Source organism: Pristiophorus japonicus, chromosome 7, assembly GCF_044704955.1.
Source record: "Pristiophorus japonicus isolate sPriJap1 chromosome 7, sPriJap1.hap1, whole genome shotgun sequence".
Classification (NCBI taxonomy): Eukaryota; Metazoa; Chordata; class Chondrichthyes; family Pristiophoridae; genus Pristiophorus; species Pristiophorus japonicus.
The window spans coordinates 66,718,131-66,744,374 of NC_091983.1; the positions used below are offsets into that span (position 1 = coordinate 66,718,131).

General features: G+C 45.7%; 1 protein-coding gene across 1 annotated transcript in view; it reads right to left on the reverse strand.

The window, feature by feature from the left end:
• The window catches only part of nbas (NBAS subunit of NRZ tethering complex), a 357,427-nt gene that overhangs the window by 186,256 nt on the left and 144,927 nt on the right, over nt 1–26,244 (reverse strand). The window contains exons 25-29 of the mRNA XM_070885013.1: nt 25,014–25,187; nt 24,108–24,241; nt 21,593–21,655; nt 8,651–8,773; nt 4,554–4,656 (exon numbers count right to left, since the gene is read on the reverse strand). Coding sequence (XP_070741114.1) covers nt 4,554–4,656; nt 8,651–8,773; nt 21,593–21,655; nt 24,108–24,241; nt 25,014–25,187 — 597 coding nt within the window. The remainder of the gene's footprint in view (nt 1–4,553; nt 4,657–8,650; nt 8,774–21,592; nt 21,656–24,107; nt 24,242–25,013; nt 25,188–26,244) is intronic.

Below are 26,244 nucleotides of genomic sequence, written 5' to 3' on the forward strand. Positions count from 1 at the left end.
TTCAGTTTTTTCTGATCGTTAGAACCTCTCGGTCCATATTGTCGTAAATCTTTTTTCCACCCGCTCTAGTGCCTCTTTGACCTTTTTGTAATATGGAGACCAGAATGATATACAGTACTCTACATGTGGTTTAACCAAGGTTTTATTCAAGTTCAAGATAACTTCTCTGCTTTTCAATTATATTCCTCTAGAAACGAACCCCAGTGCTTTGGTTGCATTTTTATGGCCTTATTAACTTGAGTTGCTACTTTTAATGATTTGTGAATGTGTACCCCTAGATCCCTTTGCTCCTCTACTCCAAGAAGTATGTGACCTCCTTATTTCTCCAACCAAAATGCACTACCTCACACTTACCTATATTAAAATAAATTTCCCATTTACACACCCATTTTGCACGTTTATTATCATCTCGTATTTTGTCACAGTTCTCAGTATTATCATCATAGGCAGTCCCTCAAATCGAGGATGACTTGTTTCCACACCAAAAAGTTCACAGGTATTTCAATGAAGGACCTAATATTCCAGGTCCCGAACTAAATCTTGAAAGATGGAAGATGCCTGTGGGTGGATTTTTGTAACGTGTGGTGGCCGTTGTACATCAACCACCACATGGGCTTAACAGAGCTAGGTCTTGGTCCAGTAGCAATGATTAACCAAGACAACTGGGGACCAGCGCTGCTGCAGAGACCTAGTCCGCACACATATCGCAGTGTGGGCTGGCCTGTGCTGCCCCTGGGCCCTCTCCTCTTCTGGGCCCCGAACTCTGGCCTCTCCTGGGCCCCGATCAGGTCCCTCTACAATCTCTCGCCACTCTCTCGCCCTAACCTCGCCGCTCCTGCTGTACCTGCCCACGCTCTAATCATCAACTTGGATCTTGGTGATGTCCAATCCAGTCGCCTTCTTCACTGACGTCGCTCTCCTGCTCCAGCACGTGCTGTTCCTTGGAGCGGTACGCTGCCACGCTGCTCCTTCCGCTCCCCGGCCTGCTCCGATGGTACTTGCAGGCCGGGGGGCATGCAGACTCAGTATTAGTTATACCCCCAATTTGGTATCAGCCGCAAATTTTGAAATTGTACTTCTGATTCCCGAATCAAAATCGTTCATGTAAATGGTGAATAGCAGTAGTTTCAGCATCGATCCTTGTGGAACACCTCTTCGCAACTTTTGCTAGCATGAGTAACTACCTTTAACCCCATCTCTCTTGTTTTCTGTTTTAAAGCCAGCTTGCTATCCATTCTACTAGTTGTCCCCTGACTCCATGTTTACTATGGCACCTTATCAAAGGCCTTTTGAAAATCCAAATATATGTCTACTACGTTACCGTTGTCTACTCTTTGATACTTCTTCAAAGAATTCAGTTAGGTTAAGCATGATCTTCCCTTTTGAAATCCGTGCTGACTATTCTTTATTATATTTTTGGTTTCTAGATGTTTTTCTATTACATTTTTGAGTAAAGATTCCATTATCTTTCCTACCACTGGCATTAAGTTAACTAGTCTATATTTCCCTGGACTTGCTTTATCTCCCTTTTTAAATATAGGAATAACATTAGCTGTGTGCCAGTCCTCTGGGACTATTCAGTTTCCTAATTAATTTTTAGAAATATATAATAGTGCCTCTATTATCTCTTCCCAAGCTTCTTTTAATATGTGTGGATGCAATCTATTTGGACATGGGTTTTTATCCTCTCTAAGTTTAACTAGTTCACCAATCATCTTTTTCCTTTCTATCATAAATGGCTTGACATCTTTTGTGATCTCTTCTTCTAATGTCTTGTCCACCCAGGTAGTCTCCCTGGTAAATACTGAAGCAAAGTAATTATTCAACATTTCTGTCATTTTGCTGTCATTACCTATGAGTTTATCTTATGTATTCCTTAGTGGCCCATATCCCCATTTACCTTTTGTTATTTATGTGCCTGTCAAATACTTTATTATTTCTTTTTATATTCCTTGATAACTTAATTTTGCTATTCCTCTTTGCTTGCCTATTCTTTTTTTCTTCTTTCCGAACATCTTCATATTTCCTTTTGTCATCCTCTCCTCCTTTTTCTTTAGTTTCAATTTTGTTCTTGGTTTTTAGTGGAATATATTCCTCCTGAACTCTATTGATCACCTTTTAAAATATTTCCTACTGCTGTTCTCTGTCAATTTTTTTCCAGTTTCTCTTCGAATTCCATTCTCATTCCCTCAAAATTAGCTTTTTTCCAATCTATTATTTAGATCTTTGTTTTCATTATGTCTTTCTCAATCATTATTTTAAGGCTTTTTCTTTTTTATTGTAAATGTAGCATCTTTTCCAGTTGAATGTTTACAAGGGAACCAATTATGAGTATCAACACTATCTAAAATGGTATACTTCAAATGCAATTGCTGCATTCAGTCAAGTTAAATGTTTTGCAGAGAAACCAAATGAACTAGTGCCAACACTACTTGAAACTGTGTTCCTCAAAAATGCCTTCTGAATTTCAAAATGACTTTCTATTGTACAGAATGTTTCCAGACCATATTTTGTATATATTTACTTGATCAATTGAAGGTTTAACACCTTAGTTGTTCTTCAGATAAAAGGGATTATATAGCTGTAGAAATGCAGGTTAGTTTGCTTACCTTCAGCATGATAGTCGGCATTCTTTGAATGGAAACAATCGTCCACATACAAACGAACTTATCATTTAAACTATAGAGATCATAAAACATTTTTTTTCTTAGGAATTTTTATTCTGATGATTTCTCCCAGCCGACAATGTACATAGAGTCTCATTACATTCACTTCTTAGTTTTTTTTTAAAGCTGCAGTGAAACCAACGAATTGCAATGAGACCCATACAACCAAACACACAAACTTCCAGGAGACACAATCATGAGGGAAGATTGGTGGAGCATGAGAGTGAAGAATACTATGTCACTAAGGTCCATGATATTGCTTTACTCAGCCAGCTAAATATTTTAATGCAATTCAATTTGGATACATAAATGAATAGGTTGCTCCCTAAACAGATACCATTAAAGAATCTGGCACCAAGTAATTGCCATGTGGCCATATGGTCCTCCTTAAAATCTCACTGACCAAAAATCAATGTTCTGGTATCACCACTTCTTCTGAAGGAGGCATCAAACATAACGTGAATTGGTGCAGAGAAAAGAAACAAACACAAAACAAAAGCTAAGTTTCACTGTTCAAAAGGGAAATGGAAATTGTTTAACATTTAAAAGAATGATGAAAATATACAAAAGTTTGCAAATAAACATGATCGATCTTACTTATTATGGGCTCAAAATTGGCCAGGAGTTGCTGTTTTTTTTTGGAGCAACTTGATTTTTCTGGAGTATCTTAAAAATCCCCATTTTGCACAATCAATTTGCGCCAGTGTAAGTGAGTTAGTTAGGATTTTTTTTAGTTTAGTTTTTTTTTCAAAAAGGGGGCGTTACCAGCCACCTACGCCTGTTTTGTCCATTTAAGCCAGTTTGGGAAGCTAATAGTTGCTCCAAACTAACTTAGGCCAGCGTATGTGGTCACTTGTGGCCGCACAGAAAACCCTTGTGGAGAATTCAGCGCAGGTAGGTACATCTGAGACCATTCGACCAGAGATAGGGGCGGGAAGGGAAGCGGAGAGGATGTTGCAAAGCAGTAAACAAAGCACAACAACATTCAAGCATAAAAACATTCAAGAAGAAATAAAAAATAAAACTAAGTCCCATCTTCTTATCAAAACTCGGCCCGGGAAGTCAGTGGGCCGGCCGGTGCGGGAGGCCACTCGGCCGGGGTAGGTGCGGGACGTTGGGGAGAGCAAAGGTCGCCAACATCCAAGCAGAAAATTACTTCTAAGATAAACTGCCAACCTGCCAAAGGAGATGTGGAACCTCTACTTCCACTGGATATTTCACTGTCTGTCTCTCTCTCTCTCTCTCTCTCTGACTCACTCTCTCACTATTTCAGCGAACGTCGTGAGGCCACTCGGCCTGGGATAGGGGTGGCAGCACAAACACAGAGGCTGGGGGCAGGAGCTATTGTGCGCACATGAAACCTCCAATGCGCATGTGGAGAGCTGCCAGCACTGTTATTCGCGCAGGGCCCTAGCTCCGCCCCCTAATTGACAGACCATGCCACACTAAGCCATGGGACAGGCCACAGAGCTGCCAGAATCCAGAGGCATCTTTTCGGTGCTGTTTTCAGCTCACAAAGTCGGCGCATCTCTGATGAGTGCGCCGAAAAAAATAGGTGGGCCAATTTTGAGTCCTTAATCTCCACATACAAATAAACAAAGTAAAATCCACAAAGTGGGAGTGTGTGATGGGGGAAGTCAATAGAACAGCATCCCGCCTGATTTTCCATCCCACCTGCCCCAGATACACCTGAAATCAGGTGGAATGGAAAAGGAAGATCCTGTCTGCAAAGCGCAAGTACCGATTTGATTGAGATTTAATTTCAGGTCACTCAATCATAAAGCTCTGTAGTAAAACTTCTCTTCACCTTCAGAATGTTTTAACTTTTGAAAAGGTCCCCGTCATTTCCAGATTCTGACTGGGCAAGTACCTACTGGAGTGCTTTACCTCAGAGCAGATATTGAAGTCCAGGCAGTTGTAAACCGTGCGTTGCATTTCCAACAGGTCTTGCAGTAAGCCTCTCCACTCACTCTCATTTACAGGTGGATTCCTGGGTGCACAATACAAGACAGTCTAAAATTACAATATCCTTTATTTTAGAAGATTAATTACTGATCACATGCAAAAAGGAGCATTGGCCTCATTTTCTCCTCTTTGTGGCTATATTGGGCACAACGTTGCCAAAGTCAGAACTGGCTTCACCTCAAATGGGAATTGTCACTCACCCCTTGTATTATAATGAACTGTAATATTCCAGTGACCATGTGATACAGAAGGGCACTGAGCTTTGTTATCCATCTCAGTGGGATACTCTCACTTGACTCCACTCTGACCTATCCAATCGTAACCAGAGTACCTTCAACATTGGCTTCTCCTCCCAGCCCCGCACTGTTACTTCTGGAATCCCTCACCTTTTCCTCGTTTCCATGACATCCCTTGACATTGTTATCTGAAGACGTGGTCTCAACTTCCACATGTACACTGGCAACACCGCTCTACCTCTCCACCACCTCTCATGACCTCACCACTGCCTCTGTGTTGTCAGACTGCTTTCTCAACACCCAGTCTTGGATGAGCTGTAATTTGCTCCAGTTAAACAGTTGGAGGACCAAGCCATCGTCTTCAGCCCCCTGCATGAACTTTGTTCCCTTGCCACCGATTCCATACCTCTCCCCGGCCTCTGTCTTGGTTTGAGCCAGTCTTTTCACAGCCTTGGCATCCTATTTGACCTCAATCCCATAAACTCTCCTACAAAAACTGCCTACTTCCACTTGCGCAACATCCCCAGCCGACCACTGCCTCAGCCCATCTGTTGTTGAAACACTCATTCGTGCTTTTGTCACCACCAGGTTCAACTGTTCCAATGATCTCCTGGCTATCTCCCATCCTCCAGCCTCCATAAATTTCAACTCATCCAAAACTCCACTGTCCAAATTAAATCAAACACCAAGTCCCACTCATACATCACCTCTGCTTTTCCTGACCTATAAATCTACATGGGTAGAGTTTCTGTTTGCCAGTCACAGATCACACTCTCTCCCTGTAGGGACATAGCCCATTTACCGAAGTGCAGAGAGCTTAGACACAGCTTGGCCAAGAGCCAAGGATTAGGGACCTCCAACCTTAATCAGCTAAGTTATGCCGTTTACCAGCACCAAGAACTGGAAAACTTTGAAGTGACTCATCAATCAGTTAGGCATGGTTTGTAGGGTTATCTGAAGTAAGTGGGAAAAATTCCAACTCCCACAGATCTATTCCTCAAGGTGAGTTAATGGGTCAGGCTAGCTGGTTATTGAACACTACTGTTGAGTACTGTGGACCTAACTGTCTTAGTTACAGGATTATAGGGCTGCATTTTTGGGTTGTTTGTGACTAGGTTTTCGTCACATTTTGACCCTCTACAACGAAAAATGGGGCGGTCAGCTGTTTTTGTCCGGGCGCGATCCTTGTGTTGGTTTTTGCGACGGCACTTAGAAGCACCGCCGGGGAGCGCTGCACCGGGTGTGCAATGGCTCGCATTGCGACACAAGTTTCATCAATCACCCAACCTGTACGCCGCGAAACGCACCCCACCAATGACTGCCAGGGAAAACACAGTAGTGCAGCCTTGCCGGCAGCGGTGACTTGGATAAACTGTAAAAAAGGTACATGAAAGTTTTTATTTTTTTATATTTTTGCAGCAATTTGTGTGGTAAGGGTGTTGTCAATGTTTTTGAAAGTTTTTGTGAATTTTTTTTCCCCCTCTCAAGGCCTCTCTCGGAGCGCTCCCGGTCCCGCACTAAAGTTGGCGAGGATTCCGTTTTTGTGCCACAAAATTAGTACAACGCCTCCCTTTGCAAGGCCCAAATGACGAAATTTTCTTCGCAAAGCGCAAACGTTAATCAGGTGGTAAATTTCCCGCCCCGCCTCTGTTTTCACCGCGAAAACGGCAAAGCCGAAAATCCAGCCCATCGTATCTGCCACAGAGAGTTGACTTGACAGAGGCTTCTTGCAGCAGTGAGAAGGCTGCAGGAAGCCTCAAAAAGTTGAGGCAGCTGTTTCCCTCCTCCCCCCTCCCCCCCCGCGGGAACGAACGGCTTCCTCCTCCCCCCCCCCCCGCGGGAACGAACGGCTTCCTCCTCCCCCCCCCCCGCGGGAACGAACGACTTCCTCCTCCCCCCCCCCCCCCCCGCGGGAACGAACGGCTTTCTCCTCCCCCCTCCCCCCGCGGGAACGAACGACTTCCTCCTCCCCCCCCCCCCCCCCGCGGGAACGAACGGCTTCCTCCTCCCCCCCCCCCCGCGGGAACGAACGGCTTCCTCCTCCCCCCCCCCCCGCGGGAACGAACGGCTTTCTCCTCCCCCCTCCCCCCGCGGGAACGAACGACTTCCTCCTCCCCCCCCCCCCCCCCCCGCGGGAACGAACGGCTTCCTCCTCCCCCCCCCCCCGCGGGAACGAACGGCTTCCTCCTCCCCCCCCCCCCCCCGCGGGAACGAACGGCTTTCTCCTCCCCCCTCCCCCCGCGGGAACGAACGACTTCCTCCTCCCCCCCCCCCCCCCCCGCGGGAACGAACGGCTTCCTCCTCCCCCCCCCCCCGCGGGAACGAACGACTTCCTCCTCCCCCCCCCCCCCCCCCGCGGGAACGAACGGCTTCCTCCTCCCCCCCCCCCCCGCGGGAACGAACGGCTGCTTCCCGCCCCCCCCCTGCGGGAACGAACGGCTTCCTCCTCCTCCCCCCCCCCCCCCGCGGGAACGAACGACTTCCTCCTCCCCCCCCCCCCCCCCGCGGGAACGAACGGCTTTCTCCTCCCCCCCCCCCCCCCGCGGGAACGAACGGCTGCTTCCCGCCCCCCCCCCGCGGGAACGAACGGCTTCCTCCTCCTCCCCCCCCCCCCCCCCGCGGGAACGAACGACTTCCTCCTCCCCCCCCCCCCCCCCGCGGGAACGAACGGCTTTCTCCTCCCCCCCCCCCCCCCGCGGGAACGAACGGCTGCTTCCCGCCCCCCCCCCGCGGGAACGAACGGCTTCCTCCTCCTCCCCCCCCCGCGGGAACGAACGACTTCCTCCTCCTCCCCCCCCCCGCGGGAACGAACGGCTTCCTCCTCCTCCCCCCCCCCGCGGGAACGAACGGCTTCCTCCTCCTCCCCCCCCCGCGGGAACGAACGGCTTCCTCCTCCTCCCCCCCCCGCGGGAACGAACGGCTTCCTCCTCCTCCCCCCCCCCGCGGGAACGAACGGCTTCCTCCTCCTCCCCCCCCCCGCGGGAACGAACGACTTCCTCCTCCTCCCCCCCCCCGCGGGAACGAACGGCTTCCTCCTTCCCCCCCCCCCCCGCGGGAACGAACGACTTCCTCCTTCCCCCCCCCCGCGGGAACGAACGACTTCCTCCTTCCCCCCCCCGCGGGAACGAACGACTTCCTCCTTCCCCCCCCCCGCGGGAACGAACGGCTGCTTCCCGCCCCCCCCCCGCGGGAACGAACGGCTTCCTGCATCCTCCCCCCCCTCCCGCAACATTCTCCCTGGCTGAAGCACTTTCACACAGGTAGGAAGATGGTTTATTTAATCTTTTCTTTGCTTATAAATGTTTATTCAGCTTGGATTTATTTGTATAATATTTGTAGAAGTATAAATAAGGATTTATTATAGAATTTAATGACTTCCCTTCCCCCCCCACCTCGTTCTGGACGCCTAATTTGTAACCTGCACCTGATTTTTTAATGTGTAGAACGGGTTTTTTCTGTTCTACAAAAATCTTCACTTGCTCCATTCTAAGTTAGTTTGGAGTACGTTTTCACTGTGGAAACTTTGAAATCAGGCGTCAGTGGCCGGACACGCCCCCTTTTGAAGAAAAAATTCTGTTCCAAAGTGGAACTGTTCTACCTGACTAGAACTGCAGAAAAAAAAATGTGGAGAATTGCGATTTCTGAGATAGTCCGTTCTCCACCAGTTGCTCCTAAAAATCAGGCGCAAATCATGTGGAAACTTGGGCCCAAAATGAGGACAAATGCTTGTTGAAACTTATCTCTGAATGTCATTACTAGATTGTAATTCGATATATAACTCACTTGCGCCCAACGTGTCTGGTTAGCCGCACCATAAGCAGACGTGCCTCCTCTGGGCGTGACTGTGTGCTCTTTACAAATGAGAGTGGTTTCTTTAGGCCATGCTTTTCCAAAATTTCTGCCACGCTAAAAGTAAATAATTACAAATAATCAGTAAAAATAACTCCATGTAAAATGTAGCTTTCTCTTGTGGCGTTACTCAAGGACCACAGACCAGAGACAAAGGAACAAGCAGCACAAAGAATTAAAAAGGGGAAATGTGAGCAGCAGGCAAGGACCGAGGCTTGATGAGAAGAGGGGTGAGGATGTGCCTGTTTGTGATGGGGCGGGTGGAGTGAGGGGTTCCTGGAGTGTGGAACCTGGGAAGAGAGAGGGGCCAAGCAGTGAGTCTATGTCTGTGTCTATTTGTCTATGTAACCATCTTATCGGTTAACATCAATATCACTAATGTTGCAAGGATTTGAAAATTAAGCACTCTGGAATCATACATCAGACAAACAACTTTTAACAGCAGGTTTTTTAAATCTTTATAGCAGAATGGTATTTGTAATTACTTTTCAAAAATAATTTGAAGGAGGTACAGAAAACAAATATGCCACAGTATAATGTTCTTTTGTTTAAAATGAAATTATGATGATGCCACTTAGGGGAAATATTGTATAAAATCTTACTGTAGAGAAGGATATACATAGGCTATGTATATTTATAAAAGGTAGCCAAAAGCTAATCTCCCATTAGTGATAAAGAATATTTTATGTTAATAATTCATACATTAGAACACAGCTTCACTTAAAAATAATGGCCATATGGAGAGTAGCAAAATCATACACAGCCCCAAACAATACATCAATAGTGTAATAATATTATTATTTTCAATTGGTGTCCACATATGAATTTCCCTTGTGAGTAGCTCGAGGATGAACTCAAAATTGTAAACATAGTAAATAATCACTTGCTAGAAGAATTCACTTCAGGAAGACACTAGTAACATTCGACTCATCATAAGAGGTTCGACAATAAGAATTTTTTTGATACCGCTTGCTTGAACATCCGAACAATGCATGCCCATGAATGGACAGCACATACCCTAGGATATTAAAGGATAAAATCTACAAAGTACTGATAATCATCACGAAGGAAATAGTCAAGAGGGGAGTTCCCACTGGATTGGAAACAAACCAACAGGGTACCGATTTTCAACTGGGTTCCAATACATAGTGAAGGAGCTAAATGTAGGACTGATCCAGTTTGCAGGACAGACATGATGTAGGAGGCGCCAACCCGACCTGGGAGGTGAACACCACCTTCGGCAGCGGAGGATAAAAGAGCACCACCCCAGGACTCAGCGCTCCGACTAGACCTGACCTGGGAGGGCACACCACCACCGGCAGTGGAGGATAAAGGAGAAGCTAGCCACCGCAGGGAGAAGTACGAGCCGTCCCAAGAGGGCGACAAAAGCGAAGAGGACGACAAAATCGACATCACCGGAATCCAGGTAGCTAATTGGTGGCGTGCCCTTGAGCGAGGCCGAGCCCAGTGGAGGGGCCGGGATCCAGGAGCGGGAGGAGTGGAGGTTGGGGCTGGCGACAAGCGGGAGGAGCGGAGGTCAGGACTGGAGGTCGGGAACGGAGAAGAGCGGAGGTCGAGACCTGAGGCCTGGAGCAGCGGCGAGGTCGGGGCCCAGGAAAGAACTAGCACGGGTTAACAGCGAGGTCGAGCATCCGATGAATCCCAGGGAGAGACGACCTGTGGAAAGGAGGAAGGAGGACAGTAGGAGTATGTGTGTGTGCATGAACTAGGCCCATGCAGCAGTGCCTGGTCTCCAGTGGTCTTGGCTCCCCTTGCCACTAGACCAAGACCTTGCTCTGTCAAGCCTGTGTGGTAACTGGTGTGCACGTTAAAAGAATTCACGCACAGGCATCTTCCACCCTGGGACGTCAGGACCATGGACAATCCCAACAGCCTGGAACACCGTACTGTTATCGTTGCCCGGGAACTTGGACGTTTCGACGTGGACATTGCTGCCCTAAGCAAGGGGCAGCGGGCAGAGGAAGGCCAGCTCAAGGAACAAGTTGGTGGTTACACCTTCTTCTGGAAAGGTAAACCAGAAGAACGGCAACTCCATGGGGTTGGTATCACCATATAAAATGAGCTAGTGGGCCGTCTCAGAGACTCCCCTTGCAGGTTAAACGAACGTCTCATCACTCTTTGGCTCAGCTTAGCCTGGAACCAGTGTGCTACGGTCATCAGTGCATACGCCCCAACACTGGAAACTACAGATGAGACCAAAGAGGAATTCTACTCCAGCCTTGAACGATCCCTGTCCCGAGTCCCAACTGGCGACAAGCTGATCCAACTTGGCGATTTTAACGTCAAGAGTTGGAAAGGACACAGACCTCTGGGTAGGTGTAATCGGCAGGGTTGGGAAAACCAACTCCAATTGTAAGCTCCTCCTGACAAAATGCTTAGAACATGGTCTTGTCATAATCAACATCTTGTTCTGTCAGAGAGACAAATATAAGGCTTCATAGCAACACGCTCGCTCCAAGCACTGGCATCTGCTCGACTACGTCATTATCCGAGCAAGGACGTGCGCATCACCTGTGCCATGACAGGAGCTGACGACTGCTGGACGGACCATCGTCTAATCTGCTCTTCATCTCCATTAAGATAGCCCCAAAACAGCGGCGGAAACAGAAACAATGCCGCAGGAAATTCAACGCCGGAGCACTCAAAGACTCTGCTAAGAAAGCCCTATTCAGCCATGCCTCACGACCATCCTGGCGACTCCCAGTGATCCAGAGATGCAGAGTGTCCACAGTGCCTGGTCTGCCCTCAAGGCCTCCATAATTAGCTCCTGTGAAGAGATGCTTGGTCAGTCGACCAGGAAACACCAAGACTGGTTCGATGAGAGCGACCAGGAGATCCAAGAGCTAATAAGCCACAAACGCAAAGCATTCTTGAACTGGAAACAGCAACACAACTCGAGAGCAAGAAAACAGCTTAAGAGATGTCTGAAGTCCGAGGTCCAACAAAAAACTCGCGACCTGAAGAACAGATGGTGGGTGGAGAAAGCACAGGAGATCCAGCAACTAGCCGACGTGCGTGCATTCTTTAGCGCAGTCAAGACCACCTACGGCCCAAGCTCCCAAGGCCCTACCCCACTGTTCATCAAGAATGGAGAGGTACTCATCAAGGATAGAGAGGCAGGCAGTGCCCGCTGGAAGGAGCACTTCGAAGATTTCCTTAACCGAGACTTTGCCTTCGATGAGAGTGTCCTCGACTCCATCCCGCAGCATGCTACCCGCCACCACCTCAGCACAACCCCAGCCCAGCACGAGATTGAAAAGCAAAGCAGATGGAATCCCCGCCGAAGCACTAAAACATGGCGGGGAAGCACTATTGGCGCGAATATATGAAATCATTTCTCTTATTTGGAAGGAGGAGAGCATGCTAGGAGATCTCAGAGATGCCATAATCATGATCATCTTCAAGAAGGGGGACGCCCGATTGCGGTAATTACAGGAGTTTCCCTGCTGTCTGCCACAGGGAAAGTCATCGCAAGAATCCTCCTCAATCGTCTTCTCCCTGTGCAATGCGGATTCCGCACAATGGACATGATCTTCAACACGCGTCAAATTCAAGAGAAATGCAGGGAGCAACACCAACCTCTGTACATGGTCTTCTTTGACCTTACAAAGGCCTTCGACACGGTCAACCGTGAGGGATTATGGAGCGTGCTCAAGTTCGGCTACCCTCAAAAGTTTGTCACCATCCTCTGCCTGCTTCACGATGACATGCAAGCCGTGATCCTGACCAACGAATCCATACAGGCCCAATTCACATACAGACCGGGTCAAGCAAGGCTGCGTCATCGCACCACCGCTCTTCTCGATCTTCTTTGCTGCAATGCTCCACCTCACCCTCAGTAAACTTCCCGCTGGAGTGGAGATAATCTACAGAACAAACGGGAAACTGTTCAACCTCCGTCGCCTCCAGTCCAGATCCAAGGTCTTCCCATCCACTGTCATTGAATTACAATACGCAGACAAAGCTTGCGTCTGCGCACACTGAGAGGCTGACCTCTAAACCATCGTCAACACCTTCACAGAAGCGTACGAGAGCATGGGCCTTACACTAAACATCCGTAAGACAAAAGGTCCTGTACCAACCTGCCCCGCCACACAGTACTGCCCGATTATCAAAATCAACGACGAGGTCTTGGACAACGTGGACCATTGTCCATACCTTGGGAGCCTACTGTCAACAAGGGCAGACGTCAATGACTAAGTCTAAAACCACCTTCAGTGTACCAGTGTCGCCTGAGGAAGAGAATGGTTGAAGACAAGGACCTCAAACCTGGCAACAAGCTCATGGTCTACAGAGCAGTAGTGATACCCACCCTCCTATATGCTTCACAGACATGGACTATGTACAGCAGGCACTTCAAAGCACTGGAGAAGTACCTCCGCAAGATCCTGCAAATCCATTGGGAGGATAGGCGCACCAACATCAGAGTTCTCGCTCAGGCCAACATCCCCAGCATCGAAGCATTGACCACACTCAATTAGCTCCGATAGACGGGCCACATCGTCCGCATGCCCGATACGAGACTTCCAAAACAAACACTCTACTCGGAGCTCCGATACGGTAAGCAAGCCCCAGGTGGGCAGAGGAAATACTTCAAGGACACCCTCAAAGCCTCCTTGAAAAAGTGCAACATCCCCATCGACACCTGGGAATCCCTGGCCCAATACCGCACAAAGTGGAGGAGAAGTAGGCGCCGAGCACCTCGAGTTTCTTCGCCGGGAGCAAGTGGAGGCCAAGCGCAAACAGCGGCAGGAGCGCACAACAACTCAAGCATCCCACCTACCCATCCCTTCAACCACCGCCTGTCCCACCTGTGACAGAGACTGTAGGTCCTGCATCTGACTCATTAGTCACCTGAGAACTCATTTTTAGTGTGGAAGCAAGTCATCCTCGACTCTGAGGAACTGCTTAAGAGAGAGGTGGTAGAGTAAGCAGCAAGCAGATGAGCAGGAAAATCTCGGGTGTGTGGAAAATTGCTGCTGAAGTGCTTTAAGATTCTTGCTGGCTTCTTGGTTGCCACTATCCTAGCTTCGGAGGAGGGTGTTGAGAGAAAGGTGTACTAGCTTACTTCAGTTTCTGAAAGACCAAGATTTTGCAAGAAATATAAAAGATGAAAGGAGAAACTGAACACTGATGACAAGGAGACGGAAATGGTAGGCAAGTTTATGTACTTGGGTAGTTGTGTGAACAGCAAAGGTGCAAGGGGAATGAAATGAAATGGTGTATTGCTATTGCTGGAACTATTTTTGACAGACTTTGAATTCCATAACACAAAACATACAGCTGTATAGCCATCAATCAATAAATAAAATTTTCTTTCTAGGGAAGTAGTCATAAAATATCAGCACTGCAATTGCCTGTAACATGCGAATTCCAACCTTTGTCTTGCATCCATTGTACATGTGTGCAAACAGAACATGAATCCCACTAATTGTGCAAATTGAAATAGTTCCAAAGCTTTAAAAAAATAAAAAGGGAAGCAACAGTTTACTATAAATGACACCATTTTGAAATGTGTAGATGAGCAGAGACCTCAGTGTCTATATACACAAATCCTTAAAGGTGGCAGGGCAAGTTGATCAGGTGGTTAAAAAAGGATGTAGATTACTTGGGTCTATAAATAGAGCAATAAAATATAAAAGCTAATAGATCATGCTAGAACTTTCTAAATCACTGGTTGGGCCCCAGCTGGAATATTGTGGACAATTCTGGACACCACACTTCAAGAAAGATGTACAGGCCTTAGAATGGGTGCAGAGGAGGCTTACCAATAGGAGAGGTTGGAAAAGTTAGGCCTGTTATCCTTGGGACAGAGAGGGTTAAGACGTGACCTAATAGACGTTTTCAAGATGATGAGAGGTTGTGGTAGTGTAGATAGAGAAAAATGATTCCCTCTGGTGAGTGGGTCAATAACTAAAGGTCATAGATTGAAAATCACTGCCAAAAGATCTAGTGGGGAGATGATGCGAAATGTTTTCACTTAGAGCCGTCAGGATCTGGAACGCTCTACCTCAAAAGGTGGTGGAAGCTGATTCCTTAAATAATTTTAAAAGGGAGTTGGACAGGAACCTGAGGATGAGGGTTACAGACAAAAAGCAGGGATGTGGGACTAAGCACGATTGCTCTTTGAGCTCACTGGCTTTTAAATAGGAAGAACCGTGCATATGCAGTATTTTGAATGGGCCGCGCACCACCTCAAAAATTAAAGGAAACATTGCTGCTGGCCTAACATAGCCACTTCCTTCGATCAGATCACCCCTTAACCTTCTAAATTCTTGGGAATACAACCCTAATTTGTGGAATCTCCTCATAACTTAGCCCTTGAAGTCCAAGTATCATCCTAGTAAACTTATGCTGCACTCTCTCCAAGGCCAATATATCCTTCCCAAACTGTGGTGCCCAGAACTGCTCACTGTACTCCAGGTGTGATCTAACCAGGGTCTTGTATAACTGCAGCATAGCCTCTATCCCTTTATATTCTAAATTCTGCTCTGTGGCCTGATCGCTCTTTAACCAACAATTTATTCAGCTGCCCACTCCCATCTTAGCTCGATACCGGGAGCTGCAGATCTACCCTGCATACTACTCGCCCTTCCGCTGCCATTCTGCGACTACTCCCCCAATCTCTGTCTTAGTTGGCCTGCTTCAACTTTTGCCCCACCAGCTTTGTTCTCCCTACTGCTGCATGACCACTGGCTGTCTACTGTGCTCCTGGACCATGCTCCCACTCGCAGATTTTTTAAAAAAGCATTCATCATTTAGCCCTACCATTCATTTTCCGGTGCTATTTAAAAATCACTTTTTTTTTAAACCACCAAAATGCTACTTTCGCTCAAGGCCGCTATTTTCATCAAATATGACCGGTGGTAGAGCTAACTGTATTTCGTTCTTATTTTTGATCGTGCAGCACTCAAAGTAAAATGGGTGGTATTTTTGCGGGTCGTAAAAATGATGGTATTGATGATTTGCCTCTGGTGGTAATTTTCGGTAGTATTTCGGTGTTGGAGTCTTGGCCGCAGGTCAAAGAAGTGCAGGGTGAGGGCTGATGTATTATTGCTGTTTTTGTTCTTGCTGTTGATGTAGTTGTTCTTGTTGTGTTATTGTTGTTGTTGCAAAAAAATTTAAACCGTTGAAGTTTAAAAATTATTTATTTATTGACTTTTACATTTTTTAAAGTTTACAACATTTTATAAAATGTTGTTAAATCTAACCATTCGTGTACTGTGTCTAACTTTTATAAAATGAAGGGTAAAACTCAACGAGAGAGTGGGCGGTAAAGATGAAACATAACTCTCACTGTTCAAGCAAAGCATTGATTTATGAGCTGCTGATATCCTCAAATAGCCTCAAAATGTTCTCAAAGGTCCTCAGATGTCCTCCAATTTTCTTAAATATTCTTAAAATGTCCTCCATTTTCTCAAATAATCCACTAAAAGCCTCAAATAACCTTAAAATCTAACTCTGAACTCACATAAAGATGGCTGTGTAAAACTCAGCCTTCTCTCATGTGGAAGGGATTGCAGCTCCGTTTTTTAAAATGACATCCGTAGCACTGGATTCGATCAGATCAGATAAGACAGCACTTTTCTCGGTGGTAATGTAGGCCAGTGGTAAAAATGGTGGTATTGATGAATTTACCTCTGGTGGTAATTTTCGGTGGTATTTTGGTGTTGCACACTTCATAACGTCAAAAAAACAGCAAAAAAATAAGATTGGTGGTATTTTTACCACCACCGGTGGTAAATCATTGATGAATTTAACACCAGTGTTATTTCTGGTGGTAAATGATCGAAAAAATGACAAAAATCCAGCCAACAGACTTAAAACAGTATGTCCCAAGGAAATACAACTAAACAAATATTTATTGCAGATCATAGAAACATACATAGAAAATAGGTGCAGGAGTAGGCCATACGGCTCTTCGAGCCTGCAGCACCATTCAATATGATCATGGCTGATCATGCAACTTCAGTACCTCATTCCTGCTTTCTCTCCATACCCCTTGATCCCTTTAGCTGTAAAGGCCACATCCAACTCCCTTTTGAATATATCTAGCAAACTGGCCTCAACAACTTTCTGTGGTAGAGAATTCCACAGGTTCACAACTCTCTGAATGAAGAAGTTTTTCCTCATCTCGGTCCTAAATGGCTTACCCCTTATCCTTGGACTGTGACCCCTGGTTCTGGACTTCCCCAACATCGGGAACATTCTTCCTGCATCTAACCTGTCCAATCCCATCAGAATTTTATATGTTTCTATGAGATCCCCTCTCATTCTTCTAAATTCCAGTGAATATAAGCCTAGTCAATCCAGTCTTTCTTCATATGTTAGTCCTGCCATCCCAGGAATCAGTCTGCTGAACCTTCGCTGCACTCCCTCAACAGCAAAAATGTCCTTCCTCAGATTAGGAGACAAAAACTGAACACAATATTCAAGGTGTGGCCTCACCGATGCCCTGTACAACTGCAGTAAGACCTCCCTGGTCCTATACTCAAATCCTCTTGCTATGATGGCCAACATGCCATTTGCCTTCTTCACCGCCTGCTGTACCTGCATGCCAACTTTCAATGACTGATGTTCCATGACACCCAGGTCTCATTGCACCTCCCCTTTTCCTAATCTGTCACCATTCAGATAATATTCTGCCTTCCTGTTTTTGTCACCATTATACATTATACTGCATCTGCCATGCATTTGCCCACTCACCTAACTTGTCCAAGTCGCCTTGTAGCCTCTTAGCATCCTCCTTACAGCTCACACTGCTACCCAGCTTAGTGTCATCTGCAAACTTGGAGATATTACATTCAATTCCTTTGTCTAAATCATTAATGTATATTGTAAATAGCTGGGGTCCCACTGAACCTTATGGCACCCCACTAGTCACTGCCTGCCATTCTGAAAAGGACCAGTTTATTTCTACTCTTTGCTTCCTGTCTGCCAACCAGTTCTCTATCCACGACAATACATTACCCCCAATACCACGTGCTTTAATTTTGCACACTAATCTCGTGTGGAACCTTGTCAAAAGCCTTTTGAAAGTCCAAATACACCACATCCACTGGTTCTCCCTTGTCCACTCTACTAGTTACATCCTCAAAAAATTCTAGAAGATTTGTCAAGCATGATTTCCCTTTCATAAATCCATGCTGACTTGGACAGATCCTGTCACTGCTTTCCAAATGCACTGCTATTACATCTTTAATAATTGATTCCAACATTTTCCCCACTACCGATGTCAGGCTAACCGGTCGATAATTCCGTTTTCTCTCTCCCTCCTTATGTACACACACTTCAAATGAGTGACTGTGAAGAGCTGTACTAAACAAAAGTAATCCTGCCAAGTTTAACTGAACTAAGGCCAAGACAAACATTAATATCAAATATAAAGATCAGCATAGCTATTTACTGTGGTGCACAGCAATGTCTCAGAAGATATTGACCATGCTCTCGAAGCCAACATGGATGTGCTTTTATGTTTGACGAGCATTTTTTCCCCTGTAATATTTTCCCAGATAACCGTTGAACATCTCTGGCTCTTAACAGTGTTATGGCTCAGTCAATCACCTGGGAGGCATACTGGATTGTTATAGGAAGTCAGTTATTTCCTCTCTCTTCCATAAGGTTAAGTATAGACCTCAGAAAGATGCCTATGTGCGACTTGAATTTGCAGAGCTTTCTGTTTAAGATTTACTTACATCAGAATTTTATTCCGCCAATTTTATCAGAGCATATACAAGTGCAGCATCGAGAATCTGGAACCCTTGGGTCCGAGGCCGCTCCGGATTTCATTTCGGGCTTTCGATCGTCTTTCTGATGTCACGAATCCAGAAACACACGAGCCCAGGTTCGGGTATTTCAGAATTTTGAAACGTCAGAAGGGGGGCGGGGGGGAGTTCCCGCCAGGAAGCTGTTCAGGCCACCGGCCCCATCGATGAAATCGTCGGGCGGGTCCCGCCGAAGTGGAGCTGTTCGGGCGGGTTCCCGCCGCCAAGAAGGTGTTCGGTAGGGGTCCCGCTGAGATGATGTTTGGGCGGGGTCCTGCCGAGGAGGAGCTGCCAGTTCGCCGTCATCCGGACCGCAAATTCTGAGCCAATACAGTGCAGTAAGCATACACTAAGTATTTTTACTGCAAGTTACTTCATTGGCCAGCAGTGTGCAACAGACCCTATAAAAATGAAATATTTTCTACTTTCTACATTACAACAGTGACTACACTACAAATGTACTACATTGGCTTTAAAGCACTTTGAGACATCCGGTGGTCGTGAACGCCACTTTAGAAATCCATGTCTTTCTTTTCTTTTTTTTTTAAACAATGGGGTCAATTTATGTTAATAGCAGTGGTCTACATACGAGCTCGCAATAGGGGGAGTAGAGGGAGAGTACTACAATGCCTCGCAATATTTTCTCCAGAAGGCAAGTTGTACTTTCCCCTTTTTTTCAGTTCTGATGAAAGGTTATCGACCTGAAATGTTGGCTGGAATTTTCCAGGGCGGGGGGGGGGTGTGGGTGGTCAGCGGGTGGGATCAGTGGCAGGTCGAGTGGGAAATTTGATTATTTTTCGACAGCGGGTCAGGAACCCGTTCTATCCCTTCACAACGTGCCTTTCTCAACGGCACGTCTGTGATCTCAGATCGGACCCGACATGCAGAGGCAGATGATCCAATTAAAGCAATTAGTGGCTTGTTCACAGACCCTTAATAATGCTTTTACCCTTTCTTTTAACTATTCACTCACGGGGTCCACACTGCTCGTGGACCATGTTTGTTAACCTGAGGCGGGAGTTGAATGGCCATTGAATCAGTTGTTTAGTTGACAGCTTGAAATGTACTATGATAGCTCCCATCTCACAGTTGTTCCCTTTCCAAGTTGCGATGCTGTTGCTTACTCCGTTTGGAACACAGATTGAGCTTTATGCAGGTTGCAAGTGTTTGCAGCAAACTCTCCATCCAGTGTCACCTCATTGGAACAACCTCTCTCATCAATGACAAATTGCTTCTGTCTTCTCAAGTTCACCTGCCATCTATTCCATCAGCATGTGTACCGTTCATACTGTTTCACCTTGGTCCTCAGAATCTGACCACGATCAGCCCCAATACCAGCAGCACCAACCATCTCCGCAATCAGCTGATGCTGCGCAGGACACAGGGCATCAGCACCCGAGCACATTGCGGCCTGCAAAGCCAGGGATGGCCTCACTATATGGCCAGATTTACTTCACTAGACGCTGCATACTCTGGCTGCCACATGATGCGCCAGGTTGGCACCACACCATAAAGCATCCCTACAATGTCCAAACTATTCCTTTCACACTCATCACCATTGCAGGGGTACCGTTATATCTCACCATTCACTGCAACTCACTAAACCACTTCCAAAGGTGCTCACAAATCTGTTCAAGACCGGAAAGTGTTGAAAATAAAGGGTTCAGTGTTTGACAGCACATTAATAGACACTTTACATGAACATTGGATAAAACACCCAAGTGGCTATCCTTGTGTGTTGTTAGTTGGTATGTTTGCACTAGGAATAGGGTGAGTGTGAGGGGAGGCTAGTGAGATGAGGATGTGATAATGTAAATAGAGAAGGATGGGTGGAGGGACATGGTAAGTTGGTATAAGTAACAATGAGCAGGAGTAGGGTATGGAAGGCAGAGTGATGGGGATGTGATGAGAGGCACAGCAGGATGAAGGCGAGTGCGGCTTTGTACTCATGTTTCCTGATCTAAGGAGCTAATTGAAAGGGTTGCGCCACTGCACACAGATCCTCCTGAACACATCGCTGCTTATGACCTCCTCTGCAATGGGCAGCCAGGATGTTTTGGTCTCCTGGGGAGGTCTCTTCCACCCATCGGAAGGGAAGAGGATCTCTCTGTGTGCTCGGACACTGTCCATAAGCATGTGGAGAGAGTCATGGGAGAACCTGGGTGCAGTCCTGCACCTCTGTGCAATGCTCGTCAGTGTTTGCAGCACTTCAATGCTGTAGAACACTGACAGCACAAACACCAAAAGTAAGGTGGCCAGGGTCTCTTTAAGGAAACCGGCTCAAGACATATCAAGAATAATGTTAGCAGACCCGCTCCATCTAATTGGGCCGGGAAACGTGTTGGGCGGGTTTAACAAGCCTCATTGAGTTAATTTCATTCTGTACAGTGGGATGGAGCCAGCAGCAGGGCTGCGACCCGCCACCGGCGGCCCGGACCCACCGAGGTGATCAAAATCTCGGCCGTTAACTCGGTTTCTCTCTTCACAGATGTTGCCCTGCTGTGTGTTACCAGCATTTTCTGGTTTTATTTCAGATTTCCAGCATCCGCAGTATTTGGCTTTTGTTGGGCATTCCCGTGTTTGTCTCTCGGTCTCCTCCCCACCATGCCCATCTGACTAATCCAGAGGCACAACTTACTACAGGTGGACAACATGATATGGTGGAAGAGAGTGGATGGTCTATTGCCTAGATTCATCACAATTTTATTCTTCTACCACCTTTTTTAAAAAAAAGCTGAAATGCTGCCCTCCTGGTGAAAGGATTCTGCTGCCATCTGCAAACAAGAGATACTCATGGTTTTGATTCCAGCGTCGAATGGGTCCTGTCCTTCAGATAGTTATCAATGCAAACATAAACCTCTTTTTGAAGCAGAGAACAGTACTGTATTGCTCAAACTAGAAAAGGATGAAGCTAGGATAATGAAAAAGACACACAAAGAAAGTGCGTGTCACTATTACTACTTAAGAATACAGAGAAGATTGTACATATACATATTGTATTGCTGGCAGTACACCTCCTGCCATGAGCTAGTTCTTATCCTTAGGTTTGTTTAACAAGAGGAAGCACAATTCAGGAGAAAAAAAATTCTACCTCAGATGTTGTTCCAACAAGTCAACCTGATCGTGTAGAGCTTTTGTCACTTCTGTTTCTTGACTGTAATAAAATCAAAATGGAAAAAAGTATAATTTTACTTTACCTGCAATTAACACGCTGACAATTTATAGTTTTACACGTCAAGCGAATGTGTCATTAAATAGGGTTCGAATTGATAAAGCATTGCAAAACGATTATCTTACTTACAGGGTCTTGCTCATCTGGATAGTATCACCCTCCACACACCTCAAAATTCTGAGCTAATAGTACTTTTGGAGGAAGACGGAATAGTTTTGGGTCCCACAAACAGATTTACCTTTGCTGACAAACCCAATTAAAACAGAAGATTGAAGATTTTTATCTACCCTGTGATTTGCTCAAATGTTTCTTAACATCCCAGAATATTTTCATCAGTGTTCAATGCATTCTATTAACCAATTGGCTAACCTCATTCTCAAACAGACAAGCTTTCTGATAAGAATGTAGAGTCGATCATGGTTCTGGTCGCCGATCCTCACCCGGCCCCCACGTTCCTCACCCGGCCCCCACGTTCCTCACCCGGCCCCCACGTTCCTCACCTGACCATTGCCCACACCCGTCAGTGGTCCAGGTCCAAAGAAGTAATCATTGCACTGCTTAATATTCTCAATCTAATGTTCGTGGAGAGGACTGTATAGTTTTGATATCAATGATCCATTAAATGTATTACTTCAGTGATCTAGCTCACAGTAGGCTGAATTTTAATGGAGAAGGTGGATTGGGAGCTGGGGGGCGGGGGGGCTTGGGAGTGGGGAGCTCCAAAGCAATCGGGAATCCCGGAAGAACGGGATTCCCGCAGAACTTGCCAAATTTAACAGGAGGGTCTGATTTGCATCGGAAACTTCTGTTTCCGACTCGCAGCCAGCCAGATTAAGAGGCTGACTGGTTCCAGGCTGTGGCATTAGGCTGAAGAGAGGAGGGAGGAAGGGATCATGTATAGGGGCCGGCGAGCAGCTGGAGGAGCATGGTGCCAGTCGGGTGGGGGGGGTGTCACTAAAAGTCTGGAAATGGGGGATGGAGGGGGAAAAGAGAAGAATCCTGGACCAGAACGGGGGGGCCAGGATGTTGGAGGGGAATCGGGGGTCTGGACCACTTGTGGGGGGGGTGGGAAAGAGGGATGGTTAGGTGAAATGGGGGAGGTGCTGGCAGAGCGGGCGGCAGAACACAGGCCAGAGGAGAAGATTAGTGGCGGGAGAGGAGCATGGGGGCGGGCTCTGTGGCGGGGAAAATCAGAAATCAGAGGCCTGAATGGGGGAGTGGGATCGGAAGCCTGCAAAGGGGGGAGGGGCGCGGAGGAAAGATTGAGAGAGAGGGTCTCCGATCCAGGCGATGGGTTAAGTAGAGACCCTGAATCCAGGAGGCAAATGTAAAGCTCTTACTGACAGGATCCAGCAGTCCTCGCCTTAAATTAGCTGTCGGGTTTCACAAGGCCTGCAAATCCCGACAGCTAAAGTTAAATTCAAAATGAAGGTTAAATCAGAAGCTTCCATCCTCGTTCTAATAGTTAAATAGATGGTCCGCCTCATGGGAGCGGATTGGTTGCCCGCCCTGTCCCGTCTCCATTAAAACTCTAAGTGGGCGGGTTGGAGGCGAGTTCTGGTCGGGATTCAGATTTTTTTACTTTAACTCCCCACATGACCCCAACCCGCCCGTTTTATTCTGTTAATATTACCCCTAGTGAATGAGAAGCACATATACATGTCCCGGAGTTACGACGAAATTTGCACTGATCCGAGGTAACCACAGGAAATTCACATGAGACGCACGTTTGTATGGAGGGGCTATGGACAGGTTTGACAGAGATTTCACAGAAAGCAAAACAAAAGATTGAGAAAATTTGGGCTTGGTGTAAAAATGGCACAAGTCACTTACATCTTTATTTCCACAAAGTTTTCCGCCAAAAACCGACATTACGCCCTACTTACACTGTTGTTTTGCACAAGTTTTCAAGCAATTCCGAGCCATAGATTTTTATAAATGTATGCAGTCAAATTTAGAAAGGAAGTTATGTTAGCAAGACCACAGGACTTTAACTATGTAGTATTACATCGAATTTACAGCACAGAAATAGATCATTTGGTCCAACAGGTTCATGACTGTGTTTATGCTCCGCATGAGCCTCCTCCCAACCTTCCTCGACTAACTTCATTAACATATCCTTCTATTCCGTTCTCCCTCTCGTGTTTATCTAGTTTCTCCTTAAATGCATCGAGCCTAGACGCCTCAACTACTACCTCTACCACCCCACCACCCCACCACCAAAAAAAAAACAGCCCATGGTAAGATACTTGTTAATCTCATGAACCTCAATCTTAAGTAAAAAGAAAAAAATATATTTTGGGAAATATGAGGTAGCAGAAGAGAGCATAATGGCAACTATTTGCTTTTAAATATATTAATGGTTTTCAAAATAATTATTGTTTCATAACAAATCAATCTACTTATAAATCTTCATAGCTTGGTACATACTTACCCAAAACCTCTCTGTGGTAAACATTCAAGCACATCATAACAAAGAGACAGCTGATCATCTCGATCACATGTGTAAAGACAGTCTAGGGCTACTGTCATCAACTGGTGATGGTCAGGAATAATTTTCTGCTGACACTAATTAAAAAGAACAGAGGGATGGAATGAAACAAATTGTTAGTACATTTTGAGAACACACATGCTAATTCCTATTGCCCTTTTTAAAAAAAAAGAAAAACATCCAAAATAATGCAAGAAAGAAATGTATAGCAAGTTACTAAGTTACATTTAAAACATCTGGGTAGACAAATCACAAAATCAATCAGCAATATGAAAGCAGACATGCAAAGCATCAAGTACATAAAAATCTAGCAGTTCCCAAGGATGAACAAACTAAAGGGATGACATATATATTGATATGAAGCTTAGAACATTGGCAGCCTGGTAGTTTGAACAGAATGCCATCGTAAGCAGCCCTTATGTCACGCTGTCTCAGTAACTGAATGTGAACAGTGTAAATTGATTATATGAATGTGCACATTTCAATTTAGATGGTTTATGAATTGTTAAGTGGAATCCCTCTAGAAATGAATGGCACAGCATGCTGTTTCTGTAATGTGCTGTACCATACAGTAATAGGTCTCGAGTTCTTTCCCACAATTCCCAATCTCAGCAATGCAATACAATACAAGAGCATCTGCCAGTCAATTTCCCAAAGGGATGGAGGCAACATTTTTGGATAAACCATTATTTGAACACTGTAGCAGAGACCTGGGAGCTGGCTGCTTGACTGTGCCCTTGGCCAGGGAACTACAAATGGTACAATCCCAATGAGTCTCAAGCGGGAGAACTTTTTTTTTAATCAAACATGCCTCAATATTTATTAAAGGCTCCAGTAGAATAAACATACATCAGGTTTAGAGTGCTGAAATATCTTCAACGGGTATTTTAAATCATCCTTTGCCTCTGTTACTAAATAATCTTTCAGTAGCTCATCTGCAAATCCTGTATTTTTACTCTCGCAGCGGTGCAGGAATGGAACCACCCACTGGTACACATTCTTTATATACATTTCTTCAGAGGACTACAGGAATATAAAAGAAAACATTGTTAATTACATAACAGTAACATATATATTGACATGTTTTGATGGAAGGGAAAAGCTAAACATCTTTAAGAAGCTTTAGAAGAAGCATTTTATCACAATACCATGCCAAATCTCATTATTTTTAAAGATCATATTTATTAAGATAATTGTGTGAAAATATAGGCCTGGATTTTGCAAACTGTCAGCATTCGCCATCATTACCCTCTCAAACGGACTAACTTTAGGATTTAGCGCCTGCGCATCGAAGCACGGAAATCCTGAAGTTAGTCAGTCTTTCACTGCTCTGACACAACTGCACTGTGGATCCCCCCTCCCCCATAGTCAGCAGTCAGTAACATCAGTGGAACTGATGAAAACCTGAGCTTTTCCATGCTAATATCACTGTTAAGTACCCCATTAAATATTAAGCCTTGTTGGAATATATGTAACTGGGGTATTAACAGCATGATGACTGCTAAAGTTTTTTTTAAGTCTTTTTTTTAAGTTTGTTCATGATATTTCAGCTTCTACCTTAACCCCATGCATATACCCCAATCTTTATTTCATTCTCTAACATTTTTTTTTTTAAAGTGAGGATAAAAGCTGCTTTTTATTTCCTGGTTTGGTGTCTGTGAGAAATCTTCAATGTGATTAGCTACTTAGACAGCTTGATGTCATCACTGCTGCACTACGCTAGGAATCCCCTATTCACAGCACTACAATCAATTGTACATCGAAAAACCTTAAGTTTTCGCAACAGAAATCACAAGATCTCTGTGGGCAGCTTTCTTTGATGTTAGCGGCGATCGCCGTCACATCACCGCTGATCGCAAATTACAGGCCATAACATATATAGAAATCTACTGGGCGGCTGCATGGAATGGTTAGACACTGGCTTTTGTTCATAATTCCCAAGTCTTGTTTCCACACCGATGAGCAGGGGCAGAGGAAATAAATCAGCTAACAAGGCACCGTCAACTCCTCTTGCACACTTTGTTGCAATGGCTCAAGGTGGAAATGGCAGAGACTTGGGAACAAGTTAGCCATCCATGCT